The 12,611-nt window shown below is 44.0% G+C and overlaps 1 protein-coding gene across 9 annotated transcripts in view; it reads right to left on the reverse strand.

Annotated features, from left to right (window-relative positions):
* Positions 1–12,611, reverse strand: part of ZC3H11A (zinc finger CCCH-type containing 11A) — a 42,652-nt gene that overhangs the window by 2,897 nt on the left and 27,144 nt on the right. For 8 of the 9 annotated variants that reach the window (XM_053245416.1, XM_053245411.1, XM_053245414.1 and 5 more), the window contains 8 exons: positions 11,901–11,963; positions 10,772–10,867; positions 9,779–9,844; positions 8,135–8,638; positions 6,170–6,246; positions 3,668–3,986; positions 2,072–2,244; positions 1,682–1,746 (listed from right to left, as the gene is read on the reverse strand). In XM_053245416.1, coding sequence (XP_053101391.1) covers positions 1,682–1,746; positions 2,072–2,244; positions 3,668–3,986; positions 6,170–6,246; positions 8,135–8,638; positions 9,779–9,844; positions 10,772–10,867; positions 11,901–11,963 — 1,363 coding nt within the window. The remainder of the gene's footprint in view (positions 1–1,681; positions 1,747–2,071; positions 2,245–3,667; positions 3,987–6,169; positions 6,247–8,134; positions 8,639–9,778; positions 9,845–10,771; positions 10,868–11,900; positions 11,964–12,611) is intronic. The other variant, XM_053245417.1, reaches the window with a different exon arrangement.

A 12,611-nucleotide genomic window follows, 5' to 3' on the forward strand; every position in this document is an offset into this window, starting at 1 on the left:
GGCACCTAGCAAGTGATGGCTATTAGATACATTTAGTGGTGATCTATTTTCTTAAGGTTATGGCATACCTGACATTATATATCCTATGTTTTGCTTTAAAAGATAAATTAAGCTAAACTGATCAGTATTAAATAGAAAACAGAAGATTGTAGAAACTAGATCAGAGACAGGGCATGTAAGAAAATTCTGTGGCAGCTTAAACACTAATAAAATTATGGTATTTACTTTTTTCAGCAAGACCAGGGGCGTAGCTAACATTGGGCTGCTGCCCCTCAGCTGCTGTGCCTTATGGCCCCGACACCCCCACTACGTCTGATGTCAGATGCGGGGGGGGGGGAGAGGGGCGGGGCTGGTTTAGCTACCGAGCAGGGCTGTACGGCCCCGTTTGGGAGTTAAATGAGCACGGCCATGAGAGGCTCCCCTGCTTTTAAGGCAGAGAAGAGCTGCTCCTGGCCACACTGCGAACGCAGCACTGGCCTGAATCTAACTCCAGAACAGGGCCGCATGGCCCCATTCGGGAGCCAGACCATGCCCCTGCATCAGACGTGGGGCATGGCTAACCCCCATGTCTGGTGTCGGGCAACCTGGGCCGTGGCTGGACATGGGCAGTGGCTGGTCTGGCCCCACTACTGAGCAAGAATCTACTGCAGATGTAGTGCTTTGCCCACAAAGTGTGTTCATCTTTAAGGTGACACAGGACTCTGTTTTTACAGTAATAGACTAACATGACTACTGTTCTGAAATAGGGGTGTGCTCAGACTGTTTGCCACAATTCAGTCTGAATTTGAACCAAATTTGGACCAAACCATGGGTCCCCAAAACGGTTTGGTTGAACCCACTGGCTGGACCAGTCAGGTCAACAAACCAGCTCAAAGTGGTTTGCAATCGAACCAATTCTGCACATCCCTATTTTGGAGTCAGAGATGGTGCCAATGTTAAAGCAAATGCAAACTTCCCAAATGAACATGTGTTTGCAAGGTGATTAAACTGAGTTTTTAAAATGTTAAGCCAGGGCTCCCATAATCCTTGACTAGTGGCCACAGTGAGTGAGGATTAAGGGTGTTGTAGTCCAAAAACAGCTGGAGCGTTTAAGTTGTGCAGCCCTGTGGTAAGTTATTAATATTATGAATATTATATACAACTTTTTAACAAAAAAAACCCCTTCTCAAAGCAGTTTTCACTCCAGCTGGTATGAAAGATATTCATGACATAGCTTTAAAAGGCAGTCCACTCAACAGAGGTTTAAGACACCTATGGACTTCACCCAGAGTAAAGCACTCTCTCTTCGGCAGTAGCTTCTGGAAAGCACTTGCTTGGAAACAACTTGCTTTCTCTTTGGTCTGGCTGAAAGAAGTCATTTTTCAGCTAATATAGGAACTATCCACTATTGTACTGTACTAGATTTATCTTAAACTTCCTTTTTAAATATTAATTGTATGATGTGCTTTTATTATTGCAACTCTAAACTGTACTTCTGCAGAATCTGCTACTGAAGATTTGAAATGTTCAATCTGAATTTACTGTATCCCAATTTTTTATATTTAGTTAAGAACAGATGGACGCCAGTGTAAATGCTCACCTATATAGCCTCATTTCAATAGTGGCTAGTAAGAATTCTAATCCCACTAGCAAAGTTGTTCTTAGGAGACAATTACACTCACAACAGAAATAAAAATATTACCTGTTAGAACACTCTCTCTCAGGAACAGGGGCTACAGTGTCTTCTGGAAGGCTTGGAGCACTTACCTGAGTAAAAACAGATGAAATAAGACAATACAAAATCAATACACTCTCAGTGGGCTTCTTTTACTCTGCATTATTGTGCTACTTAATTCCTGCACATATAGCTTATTTCTCTTTTCTTATTCAAAAGAAGATACAAGACTCTCTCAACATAAAATAAAAATGGATACTTCCCAAAGTTGATCAGCCACTTTGAACTGAAAATACCACCCCTCCCCAATACTATTTGTCTCATAAACATGCAAATCCCAAGTCAGTCTAATTAATGCCATGAGCTATCACAAGGTTTTGGTGGAAGCAATATGCCAGCATGGATCGGTCTTCTTACCAGAACTGTATTTTCAGATGGGAGATTCTTTATGTCTGTGCTTGGGATGGGGCTCAGAGGCTTCACTGCTGCAATAGCAGATGGATGACTCTCTGGTGCCTTGCGCTTCAGTGCCTGCTTTGTTGCAGACATGGGCTTCACTCCAGATGGTTTCACATTCACCTTGGGTTTAGCTAGAATATGAAAGCAAGCAGCAGCCAGTCAGTGAATGCAGAATGGAGGTTTTTTTGTTTTTGTCAAATATAGTATATGTATACGTGGTGGTGAAGAGTTATGTCAGCAATCTAGAAATTCATTTTTCAAAGTACTTTTGTGCTTTACAAATCTGAAATCTTAGAAACTATTTGTGGAAAGGCCTCTTTTGAGGCCAAAAAGTGCCTTTCCAAAGATGATCTGCTATTCTCAGTGTTCTTTGTATACATCAGCTTAAAAAAAACCACACACACACACGAAAAAGCACAGTGGCCACAGGGTTGGCAGCATTCTGTGAGAATGGGCTGTTTGATCCAGTGGGACTAGGACTAGGAATGTATGTTCATCACAGGACAGAGTTTTAACACTGGAATGTGTTGGGTGGTGCCCAAATGTGCTATTACTACTATGGCCCATGCTCAGATTAAAGCTGTCTGGTAGTTGCTGAAAAGGGAGTGAGAGAAGTTCTATGCCAGTGTATGTCTATATCTGGCTAAACACTGAAGATATTCACACAATGAAAAACTGGGTTTGGGAGCTGTGTGTGCTCCCAGTTTTTAGTTGTGTGGAAGCAAGGTAGGAAAACCTGGGTTACAACTGAAAATTGGGAGAACACACAGCTCCCAAACCTGGGTAGAACACAATTCTTCATTGTGTGAATGACTTCATTGTCTATAGGAATTCAGGCAGTAGCAGCTAAAGCTGAGTTCTTTTAGACAACAAATGTTTGTCTTGTCTCAGCAACTGTGCCTTGGAGATGCCTGACCCAGAGCCTGAGTAGCAGGACAGGTTGATGTCATCCCAAAGAGCTCAACTTGCCAGGTGTTAGGGCTGTTGCTCACATGACTTTTGAAGCATTAAAGGCAGAGGTTCCCAACCTGGGATCCCAAAGGTTGGCCACTGTGTCTAGGGTGATGAGAGCTGTTGGCTAGCAGCTGGGCACCCAAGGTTGGGAATCCCTGCAGTAAGGAACTATCTTGGGAGATCCTTAAGATTCATGAAAACAAAATAATGCATCTGTCTCACAGGGATGGTAGAAGGTAAAGAACCTGGAACCAACTCCAAAATGTGTGTTCCAGCATATGTTCTCATGGATCTTCAAACACCTGAGGAAAGCAGCCCTGAGTCGACATTTGCCAGGAAGATTACTATCTTCTTCTTTGAACCAAAGACTAGTTAGGAGAATGTGCAAGTGTGTCTAACAATACACTGTTTGTCATTTAGCTCAAGGGAGTGATGAGTGCTGTAACCATAACCTGTGGTTCATTCCTTCCCTGAAAAGTTTCCTCAAGAAATATGAACCACCTTGATGGCAGTATGCAGAGCCCCCTTTTTTTCTCTTCTGCCAAAAGGTTAGGCAGGCCAGCCTCTCCGTTATTCAGGTTACATCAAGATGCCACTTACCTTTAGCTTTTCGTTCCACAGGCCGAGTAGCAAGTCCCAAATCCTCTGACCCCGCATTCCCTGGCACTGTCTCCTGGGATTTCACCAACAATCTCTTTGTAAGTAGACGGGCTTTCCCTGCTGCCACTGGCAATTCAGGATTTGCGTTCACTGGGGCCTTTCCTTGTGATGTCACTTCCCCAGCAGGGGGCACAGTCACTTCTTCCTTTTGGGGCCTCCTCTCTTGCTGTTGTTTTAGCCACTCTTTCTCCTTTCTTATCTCTTCTAAGCTCTTCACGTATACTTTAGAGTGTGAATTGCTTGCACTATCATCCAAAGGCTGAGTAGAAAGGGGGGGGGGGTTAGAAATTAGAGACACTTTCCAGCAAAAATCTCTAAGTTCTCCAGAGTGCAATATGCTCTCTTCTCATTTAGAATAAAGCTATCACACCTTCCTGCTTTTTATGTTACGATCCATACTCTCTCATCTTTGTTGTGGAATTGCACACACCAGAGACAGAATGTTTTCTCTCTTGAGCAGAAGGAAAGCTAATACCTCGTGGTGAAAGCACAAAACCACACAAGCCAACAATACAGCTTCAGCTCAGAACAGATTGGCTGTCATATAGTTAAGATTTGATTAACACAAGCCTACTATAACTGAATAAGAACACACAACAAAATGCCACATTAAACATTTATTAATAAGCAGCAGAACAGGCAATGTAGATTACAAGATCCTGACATGCTTTCCCCAGGTAGTTATGCTCTAGATAATGCGGTAGGACTTTGGTTGAAGATTTCCATCTTTTGTTGTTTCTATCTGTGAAACATCCCTAGGCTAGATTTGTATCCCATAAAAATGAAGCCCAATGGAGCCCCAGATTTGAAGCTTCCCAATCTGGGAAGAGAACGATCTCAAAAGAGTGGAGCTGGTAACCTCCAGGACTGACTATTTCAATGCACTCTACATGGGGCTGCTTTTATACATAATTTGGAAACTTCAATTAGTCCAAAATGCAACAGCCAGACTGGTGTCTGGGGTAACCCGGAGACCATATTATGCCTGTTCTTAAACAGTTGTACTGGCTGCTGATATGTTACTGGGCAAAATACAGAGTGCTGGTTATCTTCTATATAATTAATTCCTGTAGCGGGGATGCGTGGGGATGTGGCAAGCTCCGCCCCCGCTGCAGCCACAACCAATGGCAAGCACAGAGGGGGCGACATGTGCAAGGGCAGAAGGGAGGAGTGTGTGCCAGGAGCCGGTTGGGGTGGCAGGCGGAGCCCCGCCACCCTGAGGAGGGCGAGAGAACGACGGGCGGCAGGTGGAAGGTGGCAGCACTGCCCTGAGGAGGAGGAAGGGTGGTGAGCGAAGCCCTGCCGCCTCGAGGAGGAAGACGGTGAGGTGGAGGGAGGCAGCAGTGGTGGGATGGCCTGGCCCTGGCCCAAGACAGCAGTGGCATCTGGTGGGGTGGGGGGAGACAGCTGGGCCCAACTAGAGGCGCAGATGCTCTGTGCCCGGGCCCACTAGTTACCTTTAAAACTCTGAATGGCTTAGGTCCAGGTTACCTTAGAGAGTGCCTTCTGTATTATCCCCACCGTGCATCAAGGTCATCTGGGGAGGTCTGTCTCCAGTTACCATCAGTATTAACTCAGAACTGGGCCTTCTCTGTAGCTGCTTCTGGACTGTGAAATGCACTCCCAGCAGAAATTTGTGGTTTGGGTTCATTGTTGGCCTTCATGAGAGCCCTTAAACACTTTTTTGGTCTGGCCTTGCAAGGTTCTTGAGTAGGTATGTAGTTCCAAAACTAGCATGTTTTGAGGCCTTCCTCCCCGTGTGGTGGCTATTTTGAAGGCCACCACTTCTGCTCAACGGGCCTCTGCGTGGCCTGGCATGACCCAGGCCACGAAGACGCCCATTGCGCAGATGCAGTGGCCTCCAAAACGGCCGATTTTGGAACTAAGGGAGGCTGGCAAGAGGAGAGGGGGGAACTCTGCGGACCGCCCCCCCCGCCTTGGTTAACTCCCCTGGAGTGGGCTAAGTTTGGGGGGGAAATTACATTTTAAAAAGCTCATGAATTGGGGGGGGCGCATCCCAAACCGAACTGGTCTGGTCCAGACTCGAACCAAACTGGACCAGCTAGTTCCATTCACACCTTTATTCTTGAGTTGTTCTTAAAAGTTTTAAGCTGTTTTTAAATGGTTTTAAACTATCTCTTAATTTTTTTAAATATAATGTTATACGCCAATTGAAGTATGCCGTGCCAAGCCATGCTACAGTGAACTGCTGTTAGAATATATTATGGCTGGACTTTGTTCTACTGCTTGAGGACCATAACTCATGGGGATCTAAATTAGGCTAATAAGATGAGTTGAGATTGGGGGACTATAATGACCACTCCTGATCTGGATACTGAATGGCCTTCCAAGAAACTCAATTACACTGGTAGAGAGCGAGCAAGGGATACCACAAAGGCCCTTGATAGGCAAAATATCTTACACAGTCTAATGAAAACTCACCTTTGTTGTGGCATCTGTTGAGGAAGTTCTGACAGAAGACTTCAGCTCTATTAGTTTTTTTTCTTCCTTTGCAGGGGCTGTTAAACAGCACAATGTTAGTCTGCTATCTGTTTGGACTACTACATTCTAGCATGAAGGTTCATGCTCTGCATACTAGGGCAAAGACGAGCAACTTTTTCAACCACCCAAATAGTCACCCTTCTCTGTATCTTTGGTGAAGTATTTATTTTTCTTTTAGGCTGCCTTTCATTATATGGACCCCAGGTGGCATCCAGCAAAACATAGAGATTAGCAAAAAGCTAACAACAATAAAATGTAAGCTAAAACTGAAGTGCAGGAGCAAGGCTGACACACTACAGCAATGGTAACTAAAGAAGACCACCAGGGGTCCTCTTATTGCCCAAAAGCTCAAAGAAAAAAGGGAGCGGTCTTCACACGCCTATGAAAAGCCATGAGGAAAGTGAAAGAGCACATCTGCACATGGTGCAAGTTCCACAACATGGGGGCAACACATGAAATGAGAAGGCCCTGTCTTGCATGCACAACAATCAGGCCTCACTTGGCATCAGAGAGCCTCCCAGATGATCTGGTAAGGCAGGCCTTGACAAGTTTTCTTTGGAGTCCAAAAAGGTAGAGCCAGACAATGGATACTTGAAAAAATTACAGACTTAGTGGCAGATTATGTAGAGCGGGAGGGTAAATGGGCTTTTTATCCTCTTTACAATTAATACACTTAGAACAGAAACAGGGATGCCTGGGGTTTTGTTGAATAACTATCTCTTAGTACCCTAGACTAGGTAACATGGCTCCCTGGCATCTGGAATTTGTCAAGGCCTGTGGTAAGGTGGATAGATTCCCCTGGGAACAGGTGGTTGTATGTTCATATTCATCTGAACTTGTCTACTCCACCACACACACAAACACACACGACAGCAAGTTTCCATTCACCAATTTATGTGATGCGCCATACTGCTCACTGATTAGAACTTCGCAGCTACTAGTCTCTAGAGCCTAGCAAACATCCCAAAACAAAAGCCCAAAGGACATGGAAGGACAATGACCCTAGGGAGGATTACAAGCAATGTAATCCTTCCAGATTTTTAAACTGTTTAAAAGGAAGAAGATTTGGAGGGACAAATGCTGCTTAAGACAAACTAGGAAAATGTATATGATGGTGATGTGCCAACATACTCATGATTTTGTTTATTCACTACATTAACTTTACTTGCAGCTGAAAGAAGCCCAAGATGAGCTGAACCAGCTCATCTGTTTTTACCAGATGTTGTTTGGTCTAGCATTAGAATGTATCACAGGCCATTCTAAAGTGACTGGGAAACAACATGTGCTTGAGAAAACAATGGGTAGGAAACTCAGTATTTCCCTTGAAAGATTTGGCTCTAAGCTACTACAATCAGATCCAAAGGTTTACTAACAAGCAGGAAGGTAATGCAGGTGAATTTCCTTCATCACTACCTTGGCATTCTCAGTGCAGCTATGTCAAGTCCCTGACTTTGCTCTGTTCTAAATTTCAGTAGCCAAGTCTGTCAGGGCATCTATTCTTCTATATCAATAATAATCTGCTTTAACATTTTTTCACTCGTGATCCACTTGTGGAACTCTCTGCCACAGGACGTAGTGACAGCCAACAACCTGGATGGCTTTAAGAGGGGTTTGGATAACTTCATGGAGGAGAGGTCCATCAATGGCTACTAGTCGGAGGGCTGTGGGCCACCTCCAGTCTCAAAAGGCAGGATGGCTCTGAGAACCAGTTGCAGGGGAGTAATGGCAGGAGAGAGGGCACGCCCTCAACTCCTGCCTGTGGCTTCCAGCAGCATCTGGTGGGCCACTGTGAGAAACAGGATGCTGGACTAGATGGGCCTTGGGCCTGATCCAGCAGGGCTGTTCTTATGTTAACATGCATTCAGATACACAGAACATTCTGAATATGTCGTGAGAATGTGGTACCTGTTGGCTTTGTAATGCACAAGATTCTCCTTCCAACCTGAGTTTGCTCAGATTGGGTCTGTGTCCTTGAGGTGTTCTCTCCACTCTGCTGCATTCGAAGGGCTTTCTCCTGCTTAATTTCCTCCAGTGTTTTGATGCGCACCTCTCCAAAGGCCTTGGCTTTGCCAGAAGGCTCCTCCAGTTTTCTTTTGCTAGATATAGCTGGAACCAGAGAGCCTTTCTTCTGGGGTTCACTCCCATGCTTTGGCTTGGGAAGGCTCTCTTTTGCAGTTTTTATCCGTTCTTCTTCCAATTGCCTCCGTTTCTTCTCAGCCAGGACTTCAGAAAAAGTTTTGACTCTGATCACAGGGGAGAGCTTTGCCATTGGACTGGGATCCTCTATGGTAGAAGACACTTCAACCTTGGGTTTGGGCTGAGTTTCTGCCCTTCTTTGACTAGCTTTCTCCAAACGGATTTCTTCAAGCGTTTTCACATGGATTTCACCTGTTGGTTTTGCAGCATTGTCTGCATCACCAGAAAAAAAAAGTACAAGTCAACAGAAGAATATTAAAACACCACAAATCTTTTTAGTCAGGATTTCTCAGAGGTTCTTAAATTCCTTTTGGCAAGATAAGCAATAGGCAGGGGAGAAAAGAAGGAGAGAAACATCACAGCTGCAGAAGAAAGAATAATCAACATAGATATTTAAAGACTAATGAATTTCATAGCCAGAACATTCTCCTCCTCAACATTTATATCTGGTTTTAACTTCTCTATATACATTGCCTCCTTTATTTTATGCTTCTGCAAGTCTTTGAACAATGGAAGCTGTGTTAATTATTATTTCCTCTGCAGCTGTGATGTTTCTCTCCCTCTTTTCTCCCCCCTCCTATTGCTTATTTTGTGGGAAGGAATTTAAGAACTGAGACATTCAATCTGTATTAGTAACTGAAGATGGTGTATTTTACACTGAAACTGTTTTGCTTTTAACTTGCAACATCTGGTGAATTATATTGTATTTTTTGCACAAATAAAGAGGTCTTGGTGAAAAGAACTGTTTGGGACTGTGCACAACCATTGTGCACAATGTGCACAACCATTGCCAACTTATCCACTTAGTCATAATCTCTTAAATCTGTGGCCGCTATAATTCTGCTCCTAAAAGACTGATATCACCCAGAATTCACTTCTGATCTTTAATATTGTATTTACCTGAATCTAAAAGTAGTTTTCCCCCAAGTTATCTGATGTGAGAAATTGGGGGATCGTCTTAAAATTTAGAGACCTGTTCCATTTGGGTAAATAGGTATAAGCTGTATTTAACCTATATTTTTAAGGGTGTCATCTCAAATTCAGAGTTATCTTCTATTCAGGTAAATACGATATCATTTCAAATGGGCTCTTCTGTGCCTCTCAAAGATATACACACTGTATTTCAACCCTTGATTTTCACATACTAAAGCAAACTCTTGCAATCAGAAAGTGGAAGACATGTAACGTGCTGAGAGAGATGCTATGCTGAGAGGAAGATTTCTAAATACCAGCAAGCACAAGAACTCTAAAAGCAGAGGATAAGAACAGATCCTTATATAATTAATGCAGAGATGCACCTGCAGGACATGCTTAGAAAGGAGACTCAGAGGTCTTAAAACAAGATCAAATTACCTATTTCCATGTTGTTCTGCTCAGCGGGTAACCCTAGTCTCTCTTTAAGAGACCGGGGAACTTGTACTGTAAAAAGAAAGAGAAAAATGGCAAAGAAAGCTATAAAGGGGGTCTCCTATTTTGTCCTCTTATGGTTTCATTTGAGACTTAAACTCATTACACAAAGTTTTCTGACAAATGAACCGCAATGTAATATTATTTCCTATTTCTTTCTCTGTAACCTACCTCTATTCTTAATCTCCATAACTTCCCTTGTAACCCTTACAATAAATACACTTGAAGTTATTGGAAATATTTGCATCGAAACATCAAATTATGCACATTGTATAAATCTGTTTCATTTGCAAAATTTATTCTAATTGCGTAATGTGCAGTAGTTTCTGAGCAGAACTGGAGGGTGAAGGGCTGGCACAAAATGTTCATGTAGCAAGATAGTGTGTACAGATACTCTTGCGGAGTACCTGTTCACACTGTTTTTGGTGCAACTTGGCCCTCCCAGCACATAACATTCCTCATCTCTGGCATAAACAGAAGACTTATGGATTTTTTTTTCATAGAAGCACTCTGTGCATTGCAAGAATGGCTAGAAAGACAGTCATCACATCTCCAGCTCTCTACTATCTTCTGTTTAGACTATGTGTTCGTTTTCAAAACAAAGCATGAGGAACATGATAGTTTCACAAGAAAATACAAAGCACTAGCCGACCCCGCACAGAGCATCTGTGCACTCTTTGGAGCCGGCTACCCCTCCCGCCCCCACCTTCTGCCCACTCTGCAGCTGGCCCGTGCTGGGCCCGCCGCGGCCTCGCCTCTGCATCCGGGCCCGTTGCGACCAATTCTCCTGGGTGCGCCTCAGCCAATCAGGCGCCTCCGTCGCCCAGCCAATCAGCTGGGTGCCAGGACGCACATTCCAAGGCTCACCCAGGAGAATTAAATATATAGATTCTCTCTAGCTATAATATGGAATACATTTTACTAATCAGACAGCCATACCTCTCTTTGGTGTTTTGTCTGTGTTCTCCAGGGAGTCTACTTTCTTTCCCAGTCTCTCAGCAAGGCTGCGTTTTAACAGAAGACCACTCTCAGCAACTTAAGATGAAAAGACAGACAATAGATTGTCGTAGTTTTAGTTTTTTAGCTTCTAGCCCCCACTACTATTACTATGAATTATGGCTCCTTCAGTCACACAAGTGACACTTTTGATCCAAACAAGGTGAGGAAAATAAGCAGCAGATGAATGGGATACAAGCTGATCACAGACTTGCTGTTAGGGATGTGTATGGAACCACGGAGGCATGGTCCGGCACTGGGGGGAGTGTGCCTTTAAGGGGGGGAGATAGTACTTAACCCCCCCGCCACTCTTCCCCCTCCAGCGCTGGACTTTCTTAAAACGTTCTTGGGGCGGCAGAGTTCCTCCCTGCCACCCCTGCCCCCATCGTTGTCTTCCACTTTAGAAAGCCGAAAAAGCTAGAGCCACGCATGCGCCCTTCGTGGCGCACACTCATCGCCGCTGCATGCGCTGCATACGTCACAATGATATATGCAGCACGCATGCGCCAGCGGCAGCAACAAGCCCGTGCGTGCCGCGAAGGACGCATGCGTGGCTCTAGCTTTTTCGGCTTTCTAATGTGGAAGACAACGACGGGGGCAGGGGCAGCAGGGAGGAACTCTGCCGCCCCAAGAATGTTTTAAGTAAGTCCAGCGCCGGAGAGGGAAGAGCGGCGGGGGTGTGTGTGTTTAAGTACTATCCCCCCCCCAAAGACACACTCCCCCTGCCTGCCGAAATTCCGGACCAGTCCGGAGGCCTCTAGAATGGCCTCCGGACTGGTCCGTGCACACTCCTAATTGCTGTCATGCAGCTCTCTACAAAGATGTCAGGTATGATTAAAACCTCCCTAGCCAAAGATGTTACTTTGTGCCATAAAAGGTACATGCTGTCATACAACTCATTTAATAAGTCACTCTGGTTCAAAACACAAACGTTAAAATGAACACACTATCTCAATTTTGTGTCTGTGTGAAATTATAACGGACAAAGATAGTTAAAATTGATGTATAGCAGCAGAGGAGGCGTAAGCAACAATACTGCAGCAGTGTTCTTATCCCACATGCAAATTCTCACCTATAGGAGGCTTCCGTTTGCCCAGTCTCTCTGCAAGAGTCAAGTGAATCCGAGGCTCTTCACCTGAAACAATGAAGTGGGACTAACTTTGGCTTTAGGAAAAAACCTTACAGACAGCAATGTGTAAACAAACCACAGCAACTGAGAAATGCATCATAAAATGCATCTTATTTTGATACAAGATACAAATTAAAATATATCCAACAGATTGGTGGAAAGTATAGAATCTTTTGACTCAGAACTCTATCGTGCAGACACACCGAAAAGCAAGCAAGTTGTTACCTAATGCACAGAGCATGCTGGGTTACAAGGGAATGAAGCACTTTTGCAGTAAAACAACAGAAAACCTGCTATGCTGATGGCAGGCTTTTTACAAAACTAGATATTATAGAAAAAGTATTTATATTGCTTTTCTACCCTAAGACTTTCAAAGCAGCTTACAGTTATAGCTATTAAAACATCATATTTATGGCTGGTTAAGATTGTATTATGTTTTAACTGCACAATTACAAATTCTCAGCAGCCATACAGTGAGGGAAATAAGTATTTGATCCCCTGCTGATTTTGTCCATTTGCCCTCTGACACAGAAATGACCAGGCTATAATTGGAATGGTAGGTTTATTGTAGCTGTGAGAGACAGAATAACAACAAACAAACCCTCAAAAGCCCAGTGCCCAAAAGTCAGCGATGGAATTGCATTGTAGTGAGGG

The sequence above is a fragment of the Hemicordylus capensis genome, chromosome 4, assembly GCF_027244095.1.
Source record: "Hemicordylus capensis ecotype Gifberg chromosome 4, rHemCap1.1.pri, whole genome shotgun sequence".
Classification (NCBI taxonomy): domain Eukaryota; kingdom Metazoa; phylum Chordata; class Lepidosauria; order Squamata; family Cordylidae; genus Hemicordylus; species Hemicordylus capensis.